The sequence below is a fragment of the Hyla sarda genome, chromosome 3 (genome assembly GCF_029499605.1).
Source record: "Hyla sarda isolate aHylSar1 chromosome 3, aHylSar1.hap1, whole genome shotgun sequence".
NCBI lineage: Eukaryota > Metazoa > Chordata > Amphibia > Anura > Hylidae > Hyla > Hyla sarda.
Window position 1 is genome coordinate 188,043,393 of NC_079191.1, and position 23,281 is coordinate 188,066,673.

Genomic DNA, 23,281 nt, shown 5'->3' on the forward strand with positions numbered 1-23,281 from the left:
ACATAATGAGAAGCTGTAAATCTTCAGGCAGATTTTTGCAGAAGCTTTGAACCATGTGGATGCGGGAAAGATGGGGGGTAAATTTTCTTTTCTCAGTGCCACAGCATCAGCATGGCACCAGGAGCCACATCGAAAGTATTTTTTTTTTTTTTTTTTTTTACCCACTGAAGTGCTGCCCTAGGCCCTACATGCCCCTGCCACCCCACTGCAATCTATCCCCCCAACTCCAATCCATTTCAGTTATATATGTTACATGCTCACTGCCTGCAAAACAATAGATCAGTATGGAAAAACCACAGTAATAGATTGTTTAATGTTATCACTTTATAATACTATTCAAGGCTGAGTTCATACAATATGTATTGTAGAGTAAGCTTGTAAAGTCATAAGAAAATGTTTATCAATGGTGATTAGAATATTTCAGAAGTTGCCCCACATTAAGTAGATGGCGCGGTGCGGTAAAGCTGCAGAACTGTCCTCACTGTCTCCACATATATCTTATCGGGCACTGGTTTTCGCTGGCTCCCAGGCTGCAGAAAAGCCTTGATTGTAGGAATTTCACTTATTCTTGTCTTGAAGACCTAGGAAATTGAAATAGAATGGGCATTAATACAATAATTCATTAGTAAGGGTCCAATATATATATATATATATTTTCCTTCTCTATGTATAAGATGGTGTTAGTGATCTGAGTTTATGGTAACAGTCAGGAAAAGTTCATATAGACTCGTAGAAAGGAAGGATGGTGCCTATGGCTCACCCAGCAGGAAGAAATACTAGTGATAATAAAACATGATGATTTAATAGGTATGCATTCAAATATAGGGTTAATGGACAAAAAACTAAAGGTTAAAAGGGAAAAAAAAAAAAAAAAAAAGCATAAGCCGTTTCAGCATTTTGCTTTTTTCTTTATCCTCTTGGTTTTTTGTTGAAAGTTGAGCCTTGATTGGTTGCTATGGGCAACAAAGATAATCTTGATATCTCTTCCTTCCATCTTCTGCCATACCCTACTATTTTACATTAAAACTATTAACCTGCTTATATTAACCGATAGGCAAAAACTGTCTGATTTGATCACAGCAACCAATCACAGCTCAGCTTTCATATCTTAACGAGATCTGGTAAAATGAAAGTTGAGCTGTGATTGGTTGCTATGGGAAAACCAGACATTTTAGACAGTTTTATCTCAGACAGATTGATAACTTTGGGTCATATATGTGTAAATAAAGCCTAATTTCTGTATTATTACAGGTTTTATGAATCAATACACTGTAGAAAACTGGACAGGAAAGAAATGCTAACTGTTAACTCGCCTAGATCGGATACATGTTCAGAGAAAAGTTGACCAATTGCCCATAGCAACCAATCAGATCACTTCTTTCATTTGCAAGAAGACATTAAAAGACATCTGAAAAATAAAAGCATCTGATTGTTTGCTATGGGCAGCTGGTCAAATTTTGATAACTCTCCCCCATTGTAAAAAAAATTTTAGCTGTGAGATATTTGGTCTATATATTATCAGTCTCTGGAAATAAGTCTCTGTTTAAAGGTGAACTCCGCAGCTACAGCGGTCGGAACATTTTATTTTGTTCTGAACGCTTGGAGTAGGTGGCGGGGATTGTGACGTCATGGCCATGCCCCCTCATGATATCATGGCACGCCCCCTCAATGCAAGTCTATGGGAGGAGTTTTGACAGCCACCATACCTTATCCATCATACCTTAGAAAGAGCCCTGGCTTTGAGTAAAAGGGGTTGTGGCTTTAGCAAACGAAAGCATGACTTAAAGGGGTATTCCAGGAATTTTTTTATTTGACTAAGCTACAGGGGCTGTAAAGTTAGTGTAGTTCATAATATAGTGTCTGTACCTGTGTGTGACTGTTTTCTCACAATTCTTATGTGATTTTCACCCCATTATTTATTTTTAACAGCATACAAAATTTCTGTTGTCTCAGATTTTTCCTAGATTGCAAAGCGGCAGAGACCCGACTCCCTAGTCAGCTGAAGACAGGGAGCCTGTCTGCTTCAATGGGTGGAGGGATCAATCTGCAACTAATGCAACAGCTGTAGGCACCCTGATTGAAAACCAAAGGTCTTTTGAATGGATGAAGCTCATTTATGTCTCAATGGGTGGGGTGGCTGATGTGTGGGAGGGAGGAAAATGGAATTATGGGATTTGTAGGCAAAAAAAGAAAAGTCAAACAGGAAATACCAGTTCACAAAAAGCTAGCCACAGTGTTCTGGTAATCTCACAACATAGCCATTTAGCCCCAAGACAAGAGCAGATCCTTCCTAAGCATGTCCATTACTGTCTGCCAGGTACGTACTAAAATCACCTTATGGTGGATAACCAGTTTAAGAATCAACACCATGCCCAAAGATTGAGCTACAAATCTGGATAAAGATTCAACCACATTTAAAGTGTCCCTGACATTTAAAAAAAAAAATAATAATAATAATTAATTAAATTAAAAAACACAACTTTTGACATGTCCGGAATTAACCCTTCAGACGCGGCAGTCAAACTTGACCGCCGTGTCTGAAGTGAAACCGAAACCATCCCAGCAGCTCATTCGGGCTGTTCGGGACTGCCGCAGTGAAATCACGGCGTCCCGAACAACTTGCAGGACACGAGGAGGATCCCTACCTGCCTCCTGCGTGTCCCTATCGGGGCTATAACATTAAAAAAAAAAAAAAATAAAGTGTTAAAGGGGTACTTCGCCCCTAGACATTTTATCCCCTATCCAAAGGAAAGGGGATAAGATGGCAGATCGCCGCGGTCCCGCTGTTGGGGACCCCCGGGATCGCCGCAGTGGCACTGCGCAATCATTGCTGCACAGAGCGAGTTCGCTCTGTGCGTAATGACGGGCGATACAGGGGACGGAGCAGCGTGATGTCATGGCTCCGCCCCTCGTGACTTGTATTGAGGGGGGTGGGCCGTGATGTCACGAGGGGCGGAGCCGTGACGTAACAATGCTCCGGCCCCTGTATTGCCCGTCATTACGTGCACAGCGAACTCGCTCTGTGCAGTAATGACAGCGGGGTGCTGCAGCAGCGATCCCCGGGGTACCGAGCAGCGGGACCCCGGCGATCTGACATCTTATCCCCTATCCTTTGGATAGGGGATAAGATGTCTAGGGGCAGAGTACCCCTTTAATAAATGGGATTTAACCCCTTCCCTAATAAAAGTCAGAATCACCCCCCTTTTCCCATTAAATAAAATAAAAAATATATAAACACATGTGGTAATGTCCAAACTATAAAAAATATATTGTTAATTAAACCGCACGGTCAATGGCGTACAAGTAAAAAAAATTCCAAAGTCCAAAATAGCGTATTTTTGGTCACTTTTTTTATACCATAAAAAAATGAATAAAAAGCAATCAAAAAGTCTGATCAAAACACAAAATGGTACCGATAAAAACTTCAGATCACGGCGCAATAAGTGAGCCCTCATACATCCCCGCAGAAAAATACAAAAGTTATAGGGGTCAGAAGATGACATTTTTAAACGTATAACATTTTCTGCATGTAGTTATGATTTTTTCTAGAAGTACGACAAAATCAAACCTATATAAGTAGGGTATCATTTTAACCATATGGACCTACAGAATAAAGAGAAGGTGTCATTTTTACCAAAAACTGCATAGAAACAGAAGCTCGCAAGTTACAAAATGGCGTTTTTTCGTCAATTTTGTCACACAATTATTATTTTTTTTCGTTTCATCGTGGATTTTTGGGTAAAATGACTAATGTCACTGCAAAGTAGAATTGATGATGCAAAAAAATAAACCATAAAATGAATTTTTAGGTGGAAAATTTTAAGGGTTAAGATTTTTAAAAGGTAAAAGGAGAAAAAACGAAAATGCAAAAACTGAAAAGGGGTTAAATTCCACTGTATTTGCAGCGACCACTTCTGCAGGAAGGCTATTCCATGCATCCACTACTCTCTTAGTAAAGTAATACTTATTGATATTACTTTTTCACCTTTGCCCCTCTAATTTAAAACAATGTCCTCTTGTGGTCGTTTTTCTTCTTTTAAATATGCCCTCCTCCTTTACCGTGTTGATTCCGTTTTATGTATTTAAAACTCTATCATATCCCCTCTGTCTTATTTCTTCATAGCTATACATGTTAAGGTCCTTTAAAGGGGTTATCCAGGAAAAAACTTTTTTTTATATATCAACTGGCTCCAGAAAGTTAAACAGATTTGTAAATTACTTCTATTAAAAAAAATCTCTGATGACACGTTTCGGGAACCGCCCAGTTTAGAAGAGGTTTGCTATGGGGGATTTGCTTCTAAACTGGGCAGTTCCTGAGACACGTGTCATCATAGAGCACTTAGACAGATAAGAACAACCTTAACTTCAGAAGCTCATAAGTACTGAAAGGATTAAGATTTTTTAATAGAAGTAATTTACAAATCTGTTTAACTTTCTGGAGCCAGTTGATATATAAAAAAAAGTTTTTTCCAGGATAACCCCTTTAACCTTTCCTGGTAAGTTTTATCCTACAATCCATGTACTAGTTTAGTATCGCTTCTCTGAACTCTCTCTAGAGTATCTATATCCTTCTGGAGATATAGCCTCCAGTTATACAATATACTCCAAGTGAGCTCTCACCAGTGTTCTGTACAGCGGCATGAGCACTTCTCTCTTTCTACTGCTTATACCTCTCCCTATACACCCAAGCATTCTGCTAGCATTTCCTGCTGCTCTATTACATTGTCTACCTACCTTTAAGTCTTCTGAAATAATTACTCCTAAATCTCTTTCCTCAGATATTGAGGTCAGGACTGTGTCAAATATTCTATATTCTGCCCGAGGGTTTTTACTCCCCAAGTGCATTATCTTGCACTTATCCACATTCAATTTCAGTTGCCAGAGTTCTAACCATTCTTCTAGTTTCCCTAAATTCTTTTCCATTTGGCGGATCCCTCTAGGAACATCAACCCTGTTACATATCTTTGTGTCATCAGCAAAAATACACACCTTACCATTGAAACCATTTGCAATGAAGATATTAAACAAAATTGGTCCCAGTACAGATCCCTGAGGTCCCCACTGGTAAAAAGACCTTGCATGAATATAGTCCATTGACTACAACCCTGTGTTGTCTGTCATTCAGCCACTGTCTAATCCACTCAACAATATGGGAGTCCAAGCTCAATGACTGTAGTTTATTGATAAGTCTTCTATGTGGGACATTGTCAAAAGCCTTACTAAAATCTAGATATGTGATGTCTACTGCCCCTCCGCCATCTATTATTTTAGTCACCCAGTCAAAAAAAATCAATAACATTTGTTTGACATGATCTCCCTGAAGTAAACCCATGCTGTAATCCATGGGATTTTAGATGTTCCACAATCCTATCCTTTAGTAGGATTTCCATTAATTTCCCCACTATTGATGTCAGACTTACAGTTACTTGATTCCTCCCTACTGCCTTTCTTGTGAATGGGCACGACATTTGCTAATTTCCAATCTTCCGGGACGACTCCTGTTACCAGTGATTGGTTAAATAAATTTGTAAACGGTTTTGCTAGCTCACCACTAAGCTCTTTCAATAATTTTGGGTGTATCTCATTAGGCCCTTGTGACTTATTTGTCTTCACTATAGACAGCAAACGTAGAACCTCTTCCTCTGTAAAGACTCATGCATCAAATGATTCATTAGTCTTCCTCCCTAATGGAGGTCCTTTTCCTTCTTTTTCATCTGTAAAAACTGAACAGAAGTATTCATTAAGTCAGTCGGCTAGCCCTTTATTCTCTTCTACATACCTTCCTTCCTTTGTTTTTTATTTAGTTATTCCTTGTTTTAATTTCTTTTTTTCATTTATATATCTTATCTTTTTTCACAGACTGAGCTGTCTTCTGCCTGCCCTTTAGAAGTTCTTATAACTTGTTTGGCCTCATTCTGCCTAATCTTGTAGATTTCCCTATCTTCATTGCGTAATTTTTATTTTTATTTTTATTACTAAGACTCCATTATCTATACTAAAATTGACAAAATTGCTGGTACCCTTCTATTAAAGGCAGAGAAACTCACAATGCTCCCTGGAAAAACCTGAAACTGACAAAAGTAAAAATGAAGAACAATTTATTGAAAATGAACTGGTAAAAATCAGACATTGCCTATGAATTGTGGCTCAACAGAATCTTTTTGAAAATCAAAATGATGAAACTGTACTGGACAGAAATGATGGTACCTGAACTTAATATTTTGCTGCACAACCTTTTAAAGGCAGTCACTGCAAACAAGCGATTTCTGTAACTCTCAAGGAGACTTCTGCACTTGTCTACTGGTATCTTGGCCCACTCCTCATAAGATACTGCTCCAGCTGTCTCAGGTTTGGAGGGTGCCTTCTCTAGACTACATCTTTCAGCGCCTTCCACAGATGTTCAATAGGATTCAGATCAGGGATCATACACGGCCACTTCAATTGCTGAGTGTTTTAAGCGGTGTTACGGGTCACTATCGTTTTGGAGGACCTATGGCCAAGCTTCCTAAAATTGGGCAACACATTTCCCTTTAGAATGTCTTGATAGTCTTGAGATTTCCTTGTACACTGTAGCATCCTGTGCCAGATACAGCAATCTGCCCCCAAAACATAACAGAGCCTCCTCTATGCTTCACAATAGGTACAGTGCTCTTTTCTCTGTATGCTTCATTTTTGAGAAGTGACTTGCCTAAAAGATCCTTTGGACATATGAAAGAAAACTGGAGAAGCCACAAAGCTTTAAGGAGAATGACCTTTTTGGCAATTCACATCAGCTCTATGTACGCAAAAAAAAAAAAAAAAAAAACATACAAATAAAAGAACACCGTACCTACTGTGAAGCATGGAGAAGGCTTAGTTATGTTTTGGGGCTCCTTTGCTCCATCTGGCACAGGGTGTCTTGAATCCATAAAGGGTGCATTGTCCAGCAGGCAAGTGCAGAGCATAGTTAGTGCAAGGAATAGACTATGAGGTCAGGGAATGAGGACGAGATACGGGACGGGAGATGAAGACATGTTATAAGGACAAGAACATTGTTGTTACTTTTTCTCTCCCACAGGGTTTCGGTAGGGAGACCAAGCAATGCCAGGTACTCCATAAATAGTTAATATAATGGGCACCATCGGTATTCATCATTCGATAAAGCTGGCTGTACTGTAGCCATTCACATATAAACAAATAAACAATGCAGGTATAAACATAGTCTTAAATGATTAGTAATGATACAGTAATACTAAATGTAGATAAACACTTTAGTAAGGTGGGTACAAACTATAACCTGCTCATTGATCATAAGAAAATACAGTATATTACATTTAATCTGTAACCCACATAAAACTTACCTTGAGGAGAGGAAAATGAGTCAGTATATCAGCACACTTTTCTTCCACCATTAGGATAGCCTCCAGCAGGTGCACATCAGCCCAGGAAAGACGATTTCCAACAAGATACTTCTCACCATGATCTCTCAGGATCTGCCATATAAATATTGGGGCTTAGTTCATCCAAATCAAATAGTAAACAGGAAAAATGCATTTCTGCTTTGTTTTCCCCCAAAATAGTGTATATTGATATAGGCTATTTTATGCATTTTTTTTGTTTTGTTTTTTCACCACTGGTGCCAAAAAGTTAAAGAGATTTGTAAATTAGAAAAATATATGGAGATACAGACCTCTAGATACTCATATGCTAATGATATGCTAATAATCTATGTGGGATGTACTGATGGGATATATAGTGATTGCTGGTCTGGTGTCGGGATGTGGTGATAGTGTGTTGATAATTGTATAATACTGACTGGGTTAGATAATACTGACTGGGTTAGTCAGTATTATACAATTATCAACACACTATCACCACATCCCGACACCAGACCAGCAATCACTATATATCCCATCAGTACATCCCACATAGATTATTAGCATATCATTAGCATATGAGTATCTAGAGGTCTGTATCTCCATATATTTTTCTATATTATACCTAGACACGCAGGGTTAACGTGTATCATACAGCACCTCGATACTCATTCATCACCTATTTAGTGTGAGCCCCCCACCTCCAATTTCAGATTTGTAAATTACTTCTATTTAAAAATCTTAATCCCTTCAGTACTTATCAGCTGCTGTATGCTCCAGAGGAAGTTGAGTTGTTTTTTTCTGTCTGACCACAGTGCTCTTTGCTGTCATCTCTGTCCATGTCAGAAACTGTCCAGAGCAGGAACAAATCCACATAGCAAACCTCTCCTGCTCTGGATAGTTCCTGACATGGACAGAGGTGGCAGCAGAGAGCACTGAGGTCAGACAGAAAAGAACTATACCATTTCCTCTGGAGCATACAGCAGCTGATAAGTACTGAAAGGATTAAGATTTTTATATAGAAGTAATTTACAAATATGTTTAACTTTCTGGCACCAGTTGATTGGAAAACATTTTTTTTCCACCGGAGTACTTCTTTAACTCTTAGCAGCAAGCAGAGCTGACCGATTCCCTTTAAAACAATCTCAAAATCTTTGGGCGCCTCCATTCCACTCAATAGTGGTAGTACAAACCACAGGTCAAAAAGTGCTTTAAATAACTGTACAAATTTATCATCCATTGTGAGATATTTAATAACGTTTTCACCATTGAAACTGGCATAAAGTGCAGACTTTAATGTTGTATTTTTCAACACAGAATTTCTTTGAGAAATAGGGATTTTAGAAACAGATTTGGAAGGATTATGTACGACATTCTTCAAAAGAAAGAATCCATCCAGATTTTATTTTAAGAATTGGCATGTCAATTCTTGACATGGATTTTAAATCAAAATCAGAAAATTCTGCATCAAAAAAACATGTTTACACATTGTCTCAGATGTCCCATTTGAATCTATCAGACATGATCTTAATGTGGAAGTGCACTGGTTTCTGCTTCCCTGATTTATTAAGAGCAGGATCGGTTTTGCCTATAGGCAAAATAGGCAACCACCTAGAACGCACTCTTGATGGGGGCACCACCCTGTCTGCAGCAATAAAAGGTAGCCAACATCAAAAACAACCGCCCATCCAGCTAAACCCCGCCACCCAAGTAGTAAGGGGATTACAAGAGGAGGAGGTTTGTTACAGTGTGCCACCCCAGTAGTAAGGTAGCGCTTGTGAAAGGGAGGAGCCAATGGGCAGGGTCAATGGGCGACAAAATTAGCTTTCGCCTAGGGTGGCAAAAACCCTTGCACCAGGCCTGATTAAGAGGCCTCTTGGTAAATTAGGCAGTGAAGCAGCCTGTGTGCAGTGTTTCTAGAATCTATGCTAGATCAAAGCTAGCATATATATTTTAGCCAAAATTTACACTACCCTTGTAGCATAAATTGAAATCCAACTCTGTCTTCCATGCCCACCTTACTACAAGCAAGTCAAACTTTAGAGATGCCAACAATAATTTTGCACAAAATTAAGGTTTGTGCACATATTTTCAGTCTGCATCCAGCATAGACAATGATAAAATCCCATTTTAGGGTCCACTAGTCGGCTCTAATAATTTAAAAATGTCTATTTAACTGTCATTCAAATTCATTTATTTTAAGCGTACATTGATTAAGTTGTTACAATATATAGTATATTTTATGGTGCCCTAAGATTAGCTTTGATATATAATATACCTAAGAGAATTTGATAACATACCATATACCCTAGAATATTTGAATCTGATCAGGCAGCTACCTGGTTCTGTCTAGTATTTGATCATAGAAAAAATTGTTGGGCATTGTGATTAGGGTTTGTTTTGTGATGTTAAAAGGGGATCCACTTTTGTTAAAAACTCTAATCTACACGTAAATAAACTACAATAAATATTTTAACGATAAGTGGTTTCTGAGACTCCAGAATTTATTAGAAAGTTTGGCTGCACATAATACTACAGTCTGTTTACTGTTCTCATTAATTTGACTATTTTAGGTTCTACTAGCAAAACAGATTTTACCTTTTCATAAACTGGAAAGTATCTGTTTTTTGCCTTTTCCTGAATTTTATTGAGGTGTCCCTCTTTCAGCTCTGGCTCAATGAATGGATACCATATGATAATCTCCATTAGATCAGTGGTGCCTTCCACATACATATCAATTCTAAGGACATGAAAATAAAAGATGTTAAGCTGTACAGTACTGGTATTTGCCGTCACAAAGTAATACATGTGAATCTCATGAGATATTTCATAATAGTAAAATGAGGAAACAGATAAATAAGAGAGAATGAAGATGGTAAAGGGTGTGAATGTAACTTTATGAAGGGGTTGAGTTTTTTTTTTATAGTTTTTTTTTTTGTAGAGAAAGAATAATTACGGAATTGTTAAAAAGAGTAAGTATTCAGAGATCATTAGTAACCTATTCCTACTGAAACAGATATTTGTAATTAGGGATGAGCGAGCCGAGGGTGGCGAACCCTGTCTCGCTCAAGTTTTCGGTAAAAGGGACTCGCAAAACTTTTTAACCGTTGCTAGGTTCAGCACATCTCAGCCTGGCAGCTGCACTATTAGCACAAGGGATGAGGAACACATGGCGTTTTGGCACCTGAATGTATGAGGAGGTACTAAGAACATTGAGATGACATCAGGGTAGCCCAGCATACTTTGCAACTAGCAGCAAGATCACATGACCCCAGGTTAGCCAATTATTGCTTGCATTATGTGACGTACAGATCCCAGGCCAATCAGGAGATCGTATGCACTGCATTACAGCTGCCATCTTGGAGAGTAATCTGAGAGCGCAGTGCACAGAAGAACTACTGATCCCAGAAAGCCTTTACAAATCCAATAGAAAGAAAGCTGAGAAAAGCATCAAGCAGTGGACTGACGGCAGACAGTGACCTCCTGTCACTGCATTACTGTGTACAGTTGCTGCACAACAGATACTAGCAGTGTCACAACAGAACCAGCCCATAAAAGCTATCACATTACAATACAAAGCAAGCTAAGCAAAGCAGTAGGCTGACCTGTATTTTAACAAGGGCACATTAAAAGCATTGTGAGTAAATGCGTAATAAGCATTTATAGCCAAGTTACATGCATTTTCTGGGTTTAATGAAACATAGTATTTCTACATAAGTTAAACCCCTTAAGGGAATTTTCATTTTTGCACTTTTGTTTTTTTTCCTCCTCGCCTTCTAAAAATCCAAATGCTTTACATCTTCTACCTATAGACCCATGATGGGACATTTTCATCGCTTTTTATACATTTCTTTTATGGAATACAAAGTAACCAAAAATAAGTTATTTTTTAAATGGGAAAAGGGGGGTGATTCAAACTTTTATTAGGGAAGGGGTTACTTAACATTTATTAACATTTTATTTTTACTATTTATTAGTCCTCAAATTAATTAATTACTTTTAATCTTCAGATAGCATACACTGACCAATGCTGCTCCATAGAACAGAATTGATCAGCGTTATCGGTGCTCCATTGCTTCAGGCTGCTAAGGTTTCCTGGAGCAGTGGAGTGCCAATCAGGCAGCGAGGAGGCAGGTAAGAGCCCTCCTGACATCCTTTCAGCGGATCTGGACCCCACAATTTTACCACGCGATCAGCCCGACTGACTAGCTGGGATTAGTTTTTTTTTACATTTTAGATGCCACAATCAAGTTTGTTCGTGGCTTCTAAAGAGTTAATGCCAGGCATCCCCTTGATTGGTGATGTCCGGCATTAGCCACGGGTCCCAGCAGCTGATAGCAGCCGGGACCATCCCATTACGATGCGCGCTCAGCTCCTGAGCACGCGGCATAGAAAGGAAGCGGGCGCAGGATGTACATGCAAGTCCTGTGTCCTTAAAGGTTTAATATAAATCTGCATTTAAAAGCATTTATAGTAAATGTTTAATACGCATTTTAGGCCAAGTTGCCTGTATTTTCGGGATTTAATCAACATAGAGTTAACATAAGTACACATTAAAAGCGTTGAAAGCTGACAAGCAGTTTGTCCACCACTTGACTAATAGAGTGACAAACAACCTCCAAAACACAACCTACAATTATTTTTCAATTGAAAAAAAAAAAAAATTAAAAAAGGAATGGTTGGCCGAGGACGAGGAAAGAGAACACCTTCCATGTCCTTTGCCAGTAAGCATTTTGGTGGCAGTACTAACTCTGTGGACATCACCCATATTTCCAGGCCCAGTACAGGTAGCAGTAGCAGCCAGATGCCTGGTGGTAGTAGTAGCAGCAGTATCAGCAATGAGAAGTTGTCTATGTCTTCCAGTGGTAGTGTTGTTTTGGAGGATAATACAGCCATTGTAGACTGGCTTGATCATTCTTGTTCATCAAGAGGAGGAAGAGTCTGATGATATGACATTGAGCCAGGTGATTTCACATTGTCTGCAGTAACATGGCGCAGGGTAAACGTACTTCCTAGACTGTCTGTTCCATCATCTCTATCTTTGCTCCTCCCTTCCCCAAGTGGTAAGCAGAAGAATAGCATTAGCCATGAGGAGGAGTTGTGTGAGAACAGTCAGCCTTTGGAGTGTGTTGCAGAGGTGATGGAGGTGGAAGCAGTGATTGAGATTAGCACTAGTGGGACTGGGGTGGTAAATGTGGTGGTGAAACTGTAAGGCATCATGGTGGATATGCTGAGGGAGAGCAAGAATCCCATGATCAGATATCAGAAGTTCATGCTGAGAGGAATGGTAGGGACAATGAGGAGGAGTTTGATAATGACAAAGTAATGTTGGACAGGACATAGGAACCAGGTGTCTTCAGAATAGGAGGGTAGTGGTACTATCAGCAAAGAAGAGTGTGGTAGGGCAAGAACATCTGTCAAACACACCAGACATAGGACTGCTGGTTTGATCAGCTTAGGTGACTGTGAGGCTACTACATCTGTAGACTCGATATAAAAAAAACATTCCAGCAGAGGGGCAGAGTCAGGTGGTGGTATAACTGTACAGTATTCTGCCACGTGGAAATTCTTTTCTCTCTTACAAAGATGCAGAAAACCTGGTACTGTGCTGCCTCTGCAAACATAAAGAAAGCTGTGCCCAGGGTATGGGTATAAGTACTAGATATCTTGGTAGGCACATTGAACGGCAACTCAAGGCTGCTTGGGATAGTCGAGACACCCCAAAATGTGAAGAAAACCTTTCCCCCGCTGCTGCTCCTCCAGATCCCTCTAATATGTCTAGCAGCCAGGGCTTGTCTACAGGCAGCACAGTCCCTCTCTTGTCCTCATTTCTGATGTGTCTTCCTCTATCCCGTCATTTATTTATTGAGGAATCTATGTCATACAGACAATAGTATTCATCCAGTCACACTGTTGTCGTGCGCCTTCATTTTCCCCTAGCCAGGTTGCTTGTGATGCATGCACTCTTGTACCATATTGTTTACTCCAGAGCCTTCAGGCAACTAATAGAATGTGCCCAGAGCAGGTGAGGCATACCTAGTTGCAATTATTTTTCCAAAAAGCTGTCCCCGCTTTGCATGATCATGTGTTGGAGAGGTTGGGGCACTCCATGCAGTGGTCAGTGTGAAGCACAGTGCGTGCCACAGTAAACTTGGAGTACTCCTTCTGCCAGGACATCCCCTGCAAGAGGCAGGAGCAGCACCATCCTCACGTAGGAGTACATGATGATGAAGTTTTTACATCTGGTATTTCATTCTGACATGAACCGTCACCAAAAGAACACAACCACCTAAACAATCATGTTGATGCATGTGCTGTGCCCTCTCTCTTCCATGGGTGTTCTGCCTTGTATACCCTCCAGTATAGCATCAGAGAGAGTGTTCAGTGCTGCAGGCGGCATCACCCCTACGGCCACTGCTAACCCGCCACCACCACTCAGGCATACACAACCCAAGATTACTAAAAAGGGAAACATTTTTGGCTTTTCCTACAAAAGCTATTTCTTCACTATCTTGGGATACATATCCTGTTGAAATTCCCAAAAAGATGAATTTTTGGAAAGCTTGGAATAATCCATTGCTTCTTTATTTGCCAGACTCCAAACCTCTTGCTACTCCCAAAAAGGAAGTTTGGGAAAAGCCAATGGATCTTCACTTGCCAGATTTAAAACCTGCTGCTGCTTAAAAAATAAATAATTCTCGGAATGCTTGGAAAAAGCCATTGAATCTTCCAATACCTCAGTGTGCATTTTAACACTGGCAGGCTTCTGCCAACAACCAGGGATACTTTATGCACCCACAAGGCATACAAAAGCATATTAAAAAGCATACAAAATGTGTTTTTAAACAAGCAGTTGGTTACCGCATGTCACCATAACTTAGCCTTAACTCCTTAAGGACCCAGCCAATTTTCACTGTAGGACCCGGCCATTTTTTGAACATCTGACCACTTTCACTTTAAGCATTAATAACTCTGGGATGCTTTTACCTTTCATTCTGATTCCGAGATTGTTTTTTCGTGACATATTCTACTCTATGTTAGTGGTAAAATTTTGTTGATACTTGCATCGTTTCTTGGTGAAAAATTCCAAAATTTTATGAAAAAATTGAAAATTTTGCATTTTTTTTACTTTGAAGCTCTCTGCTTATAAGAAAAATGAATATTCCAAATAAATTATCTATTGATTCACATATACAACATGTCTACTTTATGATTGCATCATAAAGTTGACATGTTTTTACTTTTGAAAGACACCAGAGGGCTTCAAAGTATAGTAGCAATTTTCCAATTTTTCACAAAATTTTCTAAATCGAAATTTTTCAGGGACCAGTTCTGTTTTGAAGTGGATTTGAAGGGCTTTTATATTCGAAATGCCCCACAAATGACCCCATTATAAAAACTGCACCCCTCAAAGTATTCAAAATTACATTCAAAAGGTTTGTTAACCCTTTAGGTGTTTCACAGGAATAGCAGCAAATTGAAGGAGAAAATTCAAAATCTTCATTTTTTACACTCGCATGTTCTTGTAGACCCATTTTTTTATTTTTACAAGGGGTAAAAGGAGAGAAATCTTCCTAAAATGTGTAACCCAATTTCTCTCAAGTAAGGAAATACCTCATATCGCTTCTCGGCCTTTTGGCTAAGATCAAGTGTAGTATCTGTTCTTATCAGTTTTCATGCTGGTGGGAATGGGTGCTGCATGGAGGATGCAGGTGTACCAGGGCATTCCGGGGCTGGTTCTGAGGAATCAGCTCGACGGCTGCCCCGATGTGACCTGTTCCCTCCGGGTCTCGCCATGAGGCTGAGAGGGTCTAGAGCCGAGGTACTTTTGTGCCTCGGGGAGTGGTGACCCGAGGTGCCGAAACTCACTGGGAGGATGGACTCACTGAGTTGAAGCACGGGCACCATAATCTCTTCACCTTGTGGCACTCACCTCTTGATTCCCGGCCTTCTGGCTAGGATCAGAGAAATTTTTATAGATCCGGCCGGATGTCCGGGCAGTATATCTGCACACATTCACTTATTTATTTCTTTTTTGTCTCACTGTGTCACTTTTTGCGTGTTGTGTGTTCACAGGATTTGTCAGGATGCGGTAGTCCTTCTGGGTGTCCCTCCTGGCGGTCTAGGGGAGGTGTGTGTGGCCATTAGGTTCCGCACCTCCCTGCAAACACCCCGGGTACTCCTGCTTTGGCAGGGTACCTATCGTAATCGGCTCTGCGGGCAGATACCTTGGCTAACGCCAAGGGGGATGCCGGGAGCATTTGTGGTCCCCTAGTAGCTTCGGCGAAAAGGGACATCGAACCTGGAACCTCGCAGGTACCTTTTGGTCCGGAGGCGAAGGGTAAGGTTTGTTGGGGGGCCTCTCTCCTATCGGAGAGGGGCTTGCGATAGACCGCATCCTTTGTGCACGTTTTTTTAGTGTAACACGTTTGCACTTTTTCTTGCACTTTGGGTGAATCGAAAGCACGTTCCTCGGCTTTAGATAAAAAAAAAAATAATAACTCTGGGATGCTTTTACCTTTCATTCTGATTCCGAGATTGTTTTTTCGTGGCATATTCTACTCTATGTTAGTGGTAAAATTTTGTTGATACTTGCATCGTTTCTTGGTGAAAAATTCCAAAATTTTATGAAAAAATTGAAAATTTTGCATTTTTTTTTACTTTGAAGCTCTCTGCTTATAAGAAAAATGAATATTCCAAATAAATTATATATTGATTCACATATACAACATGTCTACTTTATGATTGCATCATAAAGTTGACATGTTTTTACTTTTGGAAGACACCAGAGGGCTTCAAAGTATAGTAGCAATTTTCCAATTTTTTACAAAATTTTCAAAATTGAAATTTTTCAGGGACCAGTTCTGTTTTGAAGTGGATTTGAAGGGCTTTTATATTCGAAATGCCCCACAAATGACCCCATTATAAAAACTGCACCCCTCAAAGTATTCAAAATTACATTCAAAAGGTTTGTTAACCCTTTAGGTGTTTCACAGGAATAGCAGCAAATTGAAGGAGAAAATTCAAAATCTTCATTTTTTACACTCGCATGTTCTTGTAGACCCATTTTTTTTTTTTTTTTACAAGGGGTAAAAGGAGAGAAATCTTTCAAAAATGTGTAACCCAATTTCTCTCAAGTAAGGAAATACCTCATGTGTATGTCAAGAGGGCTCAGAAGGGAAGGAGCGACAGAGGGATTTTGGAGAGTGAGTTTTTCTGAAATGGTTTTTTGGGGGCATGTTGCATTTAGGAAGCCCCTATGGTGTCAGGACAGCAAAAAAAAAAAACCACATGGCATACTATTTTGGAAACTACACCCCTAAAGGAACGTAACAAGGGGTCCAGTGAGCCTTAACACCACACAGGGGTTTCATGACTTTTCGTTAAAGTTGGATGTGTAAATGATTTTCTTATTTTTCCCACTAAAATTCAAGTTTTCCCCCAAATTTTAAATTTTTAAAAGGGTTAATAGGAGAAAATGCCCCCCAAAATGTGTAACCCCATCTCTTCTGAGTATGGAAACACCACATATGTGGAGGTCAAGTGCACTGTGGGCGCACTACAATGCTCAGAAGAGAAGGAGTCATATTTGGCTTTTGCAAATCAAATTTTGCTGAAATGGTTTTGGGGGGGCATGTCCCATTTAGGAAGCCCCTATGGTGCCAGGACAGCAAAAAAAAACCAACATGGCATACTATTTTGAAAACTACACCCCTCAAGGAACGTAACAAGGGGTACAGTGAGCCTTAACACCCCACAGGTGTTTCACGACTTTTCGTTAAAGTTGGATGTGTAAATTATTTAAAAAATTTTTTTCACTAAAATGCTAGTTTCCCCCCAAATTTAACATTTTTACAAGGGGTAATAGGAGAAAATGCCCACCAAAATTTGTAACCCCATCTCTTCTGAGTATGGAAACACCACAAATGTGGATGTCAAGCACTCTGTTGGCGCACTACAATGCTCAGAAGAAAAGGAGTCCTATTTGGCTTTTGCAAATCAAATTTTGCTGAAATGGTTTTGGGGGGGCATGTCCCATTTAGGAAGCCCCTATGGTGCCAGGACAGAAAAAAAAAACACATTGCATACTATTTTGGAAACTACACCCCTCAAGGAACATAACAAGGGGTACAGTGAGCCTTAACACCCCACAGGTGTTTGACGACTTTGGATGTGTAAATGAATTTTTTTTTTTCTTTTACAAAAATGCTGTTTTTCTAAAAATTTTACATTTTTACAAGGTGTAATAGAAGGAAATGTCCCCCAAAATGTGTAACCCCATCTCTTCTGAGTATGGAAGTACCCCATGTAAGGATGTCAAGGGCTCTGCTGGCGCACTACAATGCTCAGAAGAGAAGGAGTCACATTTTGCTGAAATGGGAGGGCATGTCACATTTAGTGCCAGAACAGCAAAAAAGAAAAAAAAATTGTAAATACATTTCTTTGGAGTAAGGACATACCTCATATCTGGGCGTAGATCGGCTCTGCTCACTGGTCACGGAGGAACAGGAGGGCAGTCAGGGGCCTGGAGCTTCTAGACAGCTGCCTATGGAGCCAGAACAGTGGGACCCCCCCTCAAGGGGCCTTATATGGGGTACACTAATAACTAACAAGGGGTACAGTGGGACATAAAATTATAAAACAGGATATGTTCCCAGAATGATGACCCAGAGCATAGCCAAAACTAAAAAAAAATATGCCCACCCCAAACCCTATGCTATGAATCATCATTCTGGGAATGTGACGTGTGTGGCCATCCCTAACCTGTTGCCTCAAATGCGCACCCCGCTCAGGTGGAGAGAGAGAGAGCGCTGCGCATTTGAGGCAACATAAAAAGTCCCCGATGATAGTGACTCCGTGACCCATGACCCATTTTTGGAAAAAATACCCCCTGAGGTCTTATCAGTTTTATTTTTATTTTTTTTATGAAATAGTTTTTTTGGGCAATTTAGTGGTTTTATGGGGTTAAAATTTGGAATGTACTCTGGACTTGGTACATTGTGGTCAAATTATGGAAAATTTTAATGAAGAGGGAAAATTTAATACCCCATGGAAGTGTGATACTCCCTGAAGCAGTCCTTAATGCAGAGGCCCGGATGATCGGGGCAAATGTCACACTGAGTGGTGGTGTCCTTCCGTATCCCCCTCCTGTTACACACTCTGTATTTTTTCTGGGATCTTCCCTTCTTTCCAGTGTGGGGGACCTCACCTGGAAAGTGTTGGCCTGGGACGATCCTGGCACCTATTACTCCAGTTCCTTGGGAAGTCCGGCCTGCTCTTTCCCGGTCAGCAAAGATCAGGACCTTTAGGACTTCTTCTTGGAACTGGAGGTATGTCCCTGTGTTGCCAGCGTTCCGGTACAGTACAAAAGAGTTGTACATGGCAACCTGCACCAAGTAGAATGCAACTTTTTTGTACCATACACATGTTTTCCGCATGGCCATGTATGGCTTGAGGACTTGATCTGAGAGATCAACTCCCCCCATATACTGATTGTAGTCCAGAATACAATCAGGCTTGAGGACCGTTGTTGTGGTACCTCACACAGGGACAGGTGAGCTGCCGTTACCATGAATAGTGGTCAGCATAAGGACATCCCTCTTATCCTTATACTTGACCAGCAACAGGTTTTCATAAGTAAGGGCACGGGACTCACCCTTGGGAATAGGTGTCTGGATCAAATTTAGAGGGAGGCCTCTCTGGTCCCACAAGCGGACGTCGATCTGGCGGCAAGGGATGTGAAGAGAGGGATGCTGGTATAAAAGTTGTCCACGTACACGTGGTAACCCTTATCCAGCAATGGGTACATAAGGTCCCAAACGATTTTCCCGCTAACACCCAGAGTGGGGGAACAATCTGGGGGTTCAATACGGGAATCTCGTCCCTCATACACCCTAAACTTGAGAGTGTACCCGGAGGTACTCTCACAAAGTAGGCCTCCAAAAATTTGGCCCCAAAGTGATCGATGACCGGCCTCACTTTGTAAAGCCGGTCATGGGCGGGATCACCTCAGGGTGGACATGCCTCATTATCTGCATAATGAAGGCATTTCCAAATAGCCTCGAACCGCTTACGTGTCATGGCCATACTGTACAGCGGGGTCTGGTACAGGATGTCCCCGCTCCAGTACTGTCTGACACTGGAGGGAGTGTGTAGTGAGTGCTTGGTGTAACTATGTATAACGGTGTGTGATTAGTAATCACACACAGTTATGAGAGCGAAAAAAAAAAAAAACGCTGCGGCCCAAAAAAAAAAAGGGGGGGGGCAAATCGCAGTGCCCTGTACCCCTAATAGGGCCCGGGTCACGCTAAAAAAGATGAGGCGTACTCTTGAGGGGGGGGGGGTCAAGAGGGGGGGGTTATTTTTTTAACTTTTTATTTTAACTTTATTTACATGTATTTTCCTACCTTTCCCTCTGTTGATTCTGTCCCTGATCTAGGGAATCTTCGGGTCTCCTGAGGCGATCCGATGGGGCAGAGGGGGGGTCCCTGGCTCCTCTTGCAGCTCTGACCGCTGACTGAACCCAGCTAACGGTCAGCGCTGCAGAGGATGCCGTTTAACCCCCCCCTGCCGGCTGCTATTGGCTGGACGATCGTCCAGCCAATAGCAGCTCTCTTGAGGGGGTGGCGAAATCGCCACCTCCCCATAGATACAGTAGGTGATAGGGGGTGTATTCTACACCCCCGATCACCTTGTATCTCCGGGTCATCGGGTCACACGTGACCCGTAAGACCCGGAATTGCGCAAATGGCAAGTGCGATTTTACTTGCGATTTGCGCCGATCGCCAACATGGGGTGGTCTAATGACCCCCCTCGGCATTTGCGCGGGGTGCCTGCTGATTGATATCAGCAGTCACCCCAGTCCGATCCCTGCCCGGCACGCGGCAGGGACCGGAATTCCCACGGGCGTACCTGTACGCCCTGGGTCCTTAAGACCCAGGTACAGAAGACGTATGCATACGCCCTAGGTCCTGTACGGGTTAAAGGGGTACTTCAGGTGAAAACTTTTTTTATTTTTATTTTTTTAATTAACTGGTGCCAGAAAGTTAAACACACTTGTAAATTACTTCTATTAAAAAATCTCAATCCTTCCAGTACTTAGCTGCTGAATACTGCAGAAGAAATGATTTTCTTTTTGGAACACAGAACTCTCTGCTGACATCTCTGTCCATTTTTAGAACTGTCCAGAGGAGGAGAAAATCCCCATAGTAAACATATACTGCTTTGGACAGTTCCTAAAATGGACAGAGATGTCAGCAAAGAGCACTGTGGTCATGATGTCAGCAGAGAGCTCTGTGTTCCAAAAAGAAAAGAATTTCCTATGAAGTATATGTAGTATAAAGCAGCTAATAAGTACTGGAAGGATTTAGATTTTTTAATAGAAGTAATTTCCAAATCTGTTTAACTTTCTGGCATCAGTTGATTTAAATAAAAAAAATAAAAAAAGTTTTCCACTGGACTACCCCTTTAAAGCATACCTGTAAGATTCCCCCCCCCCAAAAAAAAAAAGGAAATCTATGTTACTTAGTACCTAATACTGATCACGTACATATAATTTTATTTCTCTTACACCTTTTATTTTTGCAAAAAATACTTGTGTTCTGTAACCCGCTGTGCATGCCCTGCCCGCTCACATCTCCCCTAGCATTAGCAAAACTACAACTTCCAGCATGCCCCAACAGTAAGGACATGCTGGGATTGTAGTTTTGCTAATGCTAGGAAGCCACATATTAGGATACAGCAACCTATGGCTCCCCAGCTCTTGCAAAACTACAGTTCCCAGAATGTTCTCACTGTCAGGGAATGCTGGAAGTTGTAGTTATGCTAATGTTAGGGTAGATTCGGGCAGAGGAAGATGTGTGAAGCGGCACGCACTGCCAGGAGCCTTGCAACTACCGACATCAACTGTTTTCCCCCAGTGCGCTTTGAGCATCACTGATGCTATAAGTGATGATCGAAACGCACTGGGGAAAAACTGATGTCGTAGTTGCGCGCAGCTCCTCACATCTCTGTCCGCGCCGCTCACATCTATGCCCATACACTACATTATTTTTATCATTAATGGGGGGAAGGTATGGGGGTATGAGGGAGGGAGGGAAGAGTCATCCCATGGGCAAACGCTGCTGGGGGACTCATTGGTGTCTCATTAAGTATGAGTAACCCTAGTGGTGGGATTTTCAGGGGCCATTTTCTTAAATATTAAGAAATGTAATAAAGCATATTAGAAAAAGTCTAATTTTAATCATTAAAAACATATCAAAAGTATTTTAATCTGACAGTGCCCATTTATAACTACTTAAATACATTCCCAGGTAACCCAAGCAGTGTTATACGTAACTTTAGAGCTCATAGGCAGTTGCCTGTTTGCCCTGAACAAAACTTTTTCTAAAAATTTGGTGAGCCCACCTAGTCGAATTTTTGAAAAGTCTGCTCAACTCTGTAATTGAGCAGTCTGCTCAACTCTGTAATTGGAGTCAATACAGTCAAGGTTGGGGGGGGGGGGGGGATGTTTTGTATATTTATGATATTAAAATGTTGTAAGATTTATATTTGGAAAAATAAAATAAACTTTATGAAAAAAAAAAAGTATACTAGGTAGCAACTTATTCTGAACCTGCCATCTGGACAAGATTTATAAGGGTGCACTTTGAAGTGTGCCTTTACGTTATCTCCATAGACCTCTGATTTTATACAGAATTTTTCCAGTTTTGTACTAATAATGCAAATATTCCATGAGATGCCACGTGTGGAGAGAGACACAGAGACACAGAGACACAGAGAGACAGAGAGACAGAGAGACAGAGAGACAGAGAGACAGAGAGACAGAGAGACAGAGACACAGACAGAGACAGAGAGAGGTATCCTACAGAGCTCTCTCCGTCAGGTCCTTCCCATAGAGGTTATGCTTTGCAGCAATGTATTGGAGAATAGCTTTAGTCTGGACAAGTTTCATTCCATCAATTTCCACCATTGGTACTTGTTGGAACAACAAGGCTCCATCTGAAAATATAAGTGTGTAGATTAAATGACGATTAGGAAATATATAACAAATCTGATACACAAAGTATTTATGTAGAAAGCATTTGAAAAGTCTTCAGACCGTTTCTCTTTTTAACATTTTGCTAACTTTTAGTTTCGTGCTAAATAATAAAAAAAAAAGCAGGTTTTCCCCCATCATAATGTACTCAATACCCCGTAATGACAAAGTGAAAACAGAATGTTAGAAATCATTATAAAATTTATTGAAAATTGAAAATATTACATTGACATAAGTATTTAGACCCTTTACTTAATGAAAGCACCTTTGGCAGTGATCCAGTCTTCTTGGGTACGATTCCAGTGTTTCTACACCTGAATTTGGGGATTTTTTGTGGATCCTCTTAAAAGGGGTACTCCACTGCTTAGCATTAGGAACAAACTGTTCCTAACACTGGAGCCCGCGTCAGGAGCTCGTGACCTCATAGCCCCACCCCCTCAATGCAAGTCTATGGGAGGGGGCATGACGGCTGAGCAGCGGAGTACCCCTTTAAGCTCTGTCAGGTGTGACAGAAACCGTCGGTTCCTTCATTACCTTGGTTCTCACAGTCAGATTGGTGGATTGCTGGAGTGATGGTTCACCTTCTGGAAGTTTCTCCTATCTGCACACAGGATCTTTGGAGCTCAGCCATAGTGACCATTGAGTTTATGGTCACCTCTCTTCCCAAGGCCCTTCTCCTGTGATTACTTTGTTTGGTGGGGTGGACAGCTTTAAAAAAAAAAAAAAGGGTCCTGGTTGTTCCAAACTTCTTTAATTTAAGAATTATGAATGCTACTGTGCTCTTGGGAACTTCCATTGCATTGCAGCTTCATTTTTGTAGCTAAACAATATTAATCCTTCCATTACTTATCAGCTACTGTATACTACAGAGGAAATTGTGTAGTTCTTT

At 40.8% G+C, this 23,281-nt stretch overlaps 1 protein-coding gene and 1 pseudogene across 1 annotated transcript in view; one reads left to right on the forward strand and one right to left on the reverse strand.

Moving 5' to 3' along the window:
• Window positions 1-294: 294 nt before the first annotated feature.
• The window catches only part of LOC130361965 (glutathione S-transferase alpha-4-like), a 39,095-nt gene continuing 16,108 nt past the window's right edge, over window positions 295-23,281 (reverse strand). Inside the window, exons 4-7 of the mRNA XM_056565726.1 lie at window positions 22,223-22,355; window positions 9,954-10,095; window positions 7,341-7,472; window positions 295-581 (exon numbers count right to left, since the gene is read on the reverse strand). Of these exons, the coding sequence (XP_056421701.1) occupies window positions 438-581; window positions 7,341-7,472; window positions 9,954-10,095; window positions 22,223-22,355 (551 nt within the window). The 3' untranslated portion in view covers window positions 295-437. The remainder of the gene's footprint in view (window positions 582-7,340; window positions 7,473-9,953; window positions 10,096-22,222; window positions 22,356-23,281) is intronic.
• On the forward strand, window positions 14,975-15,134 carry LOC130363493 (U2 spliceosomal RNA; annotated as a pseudogene).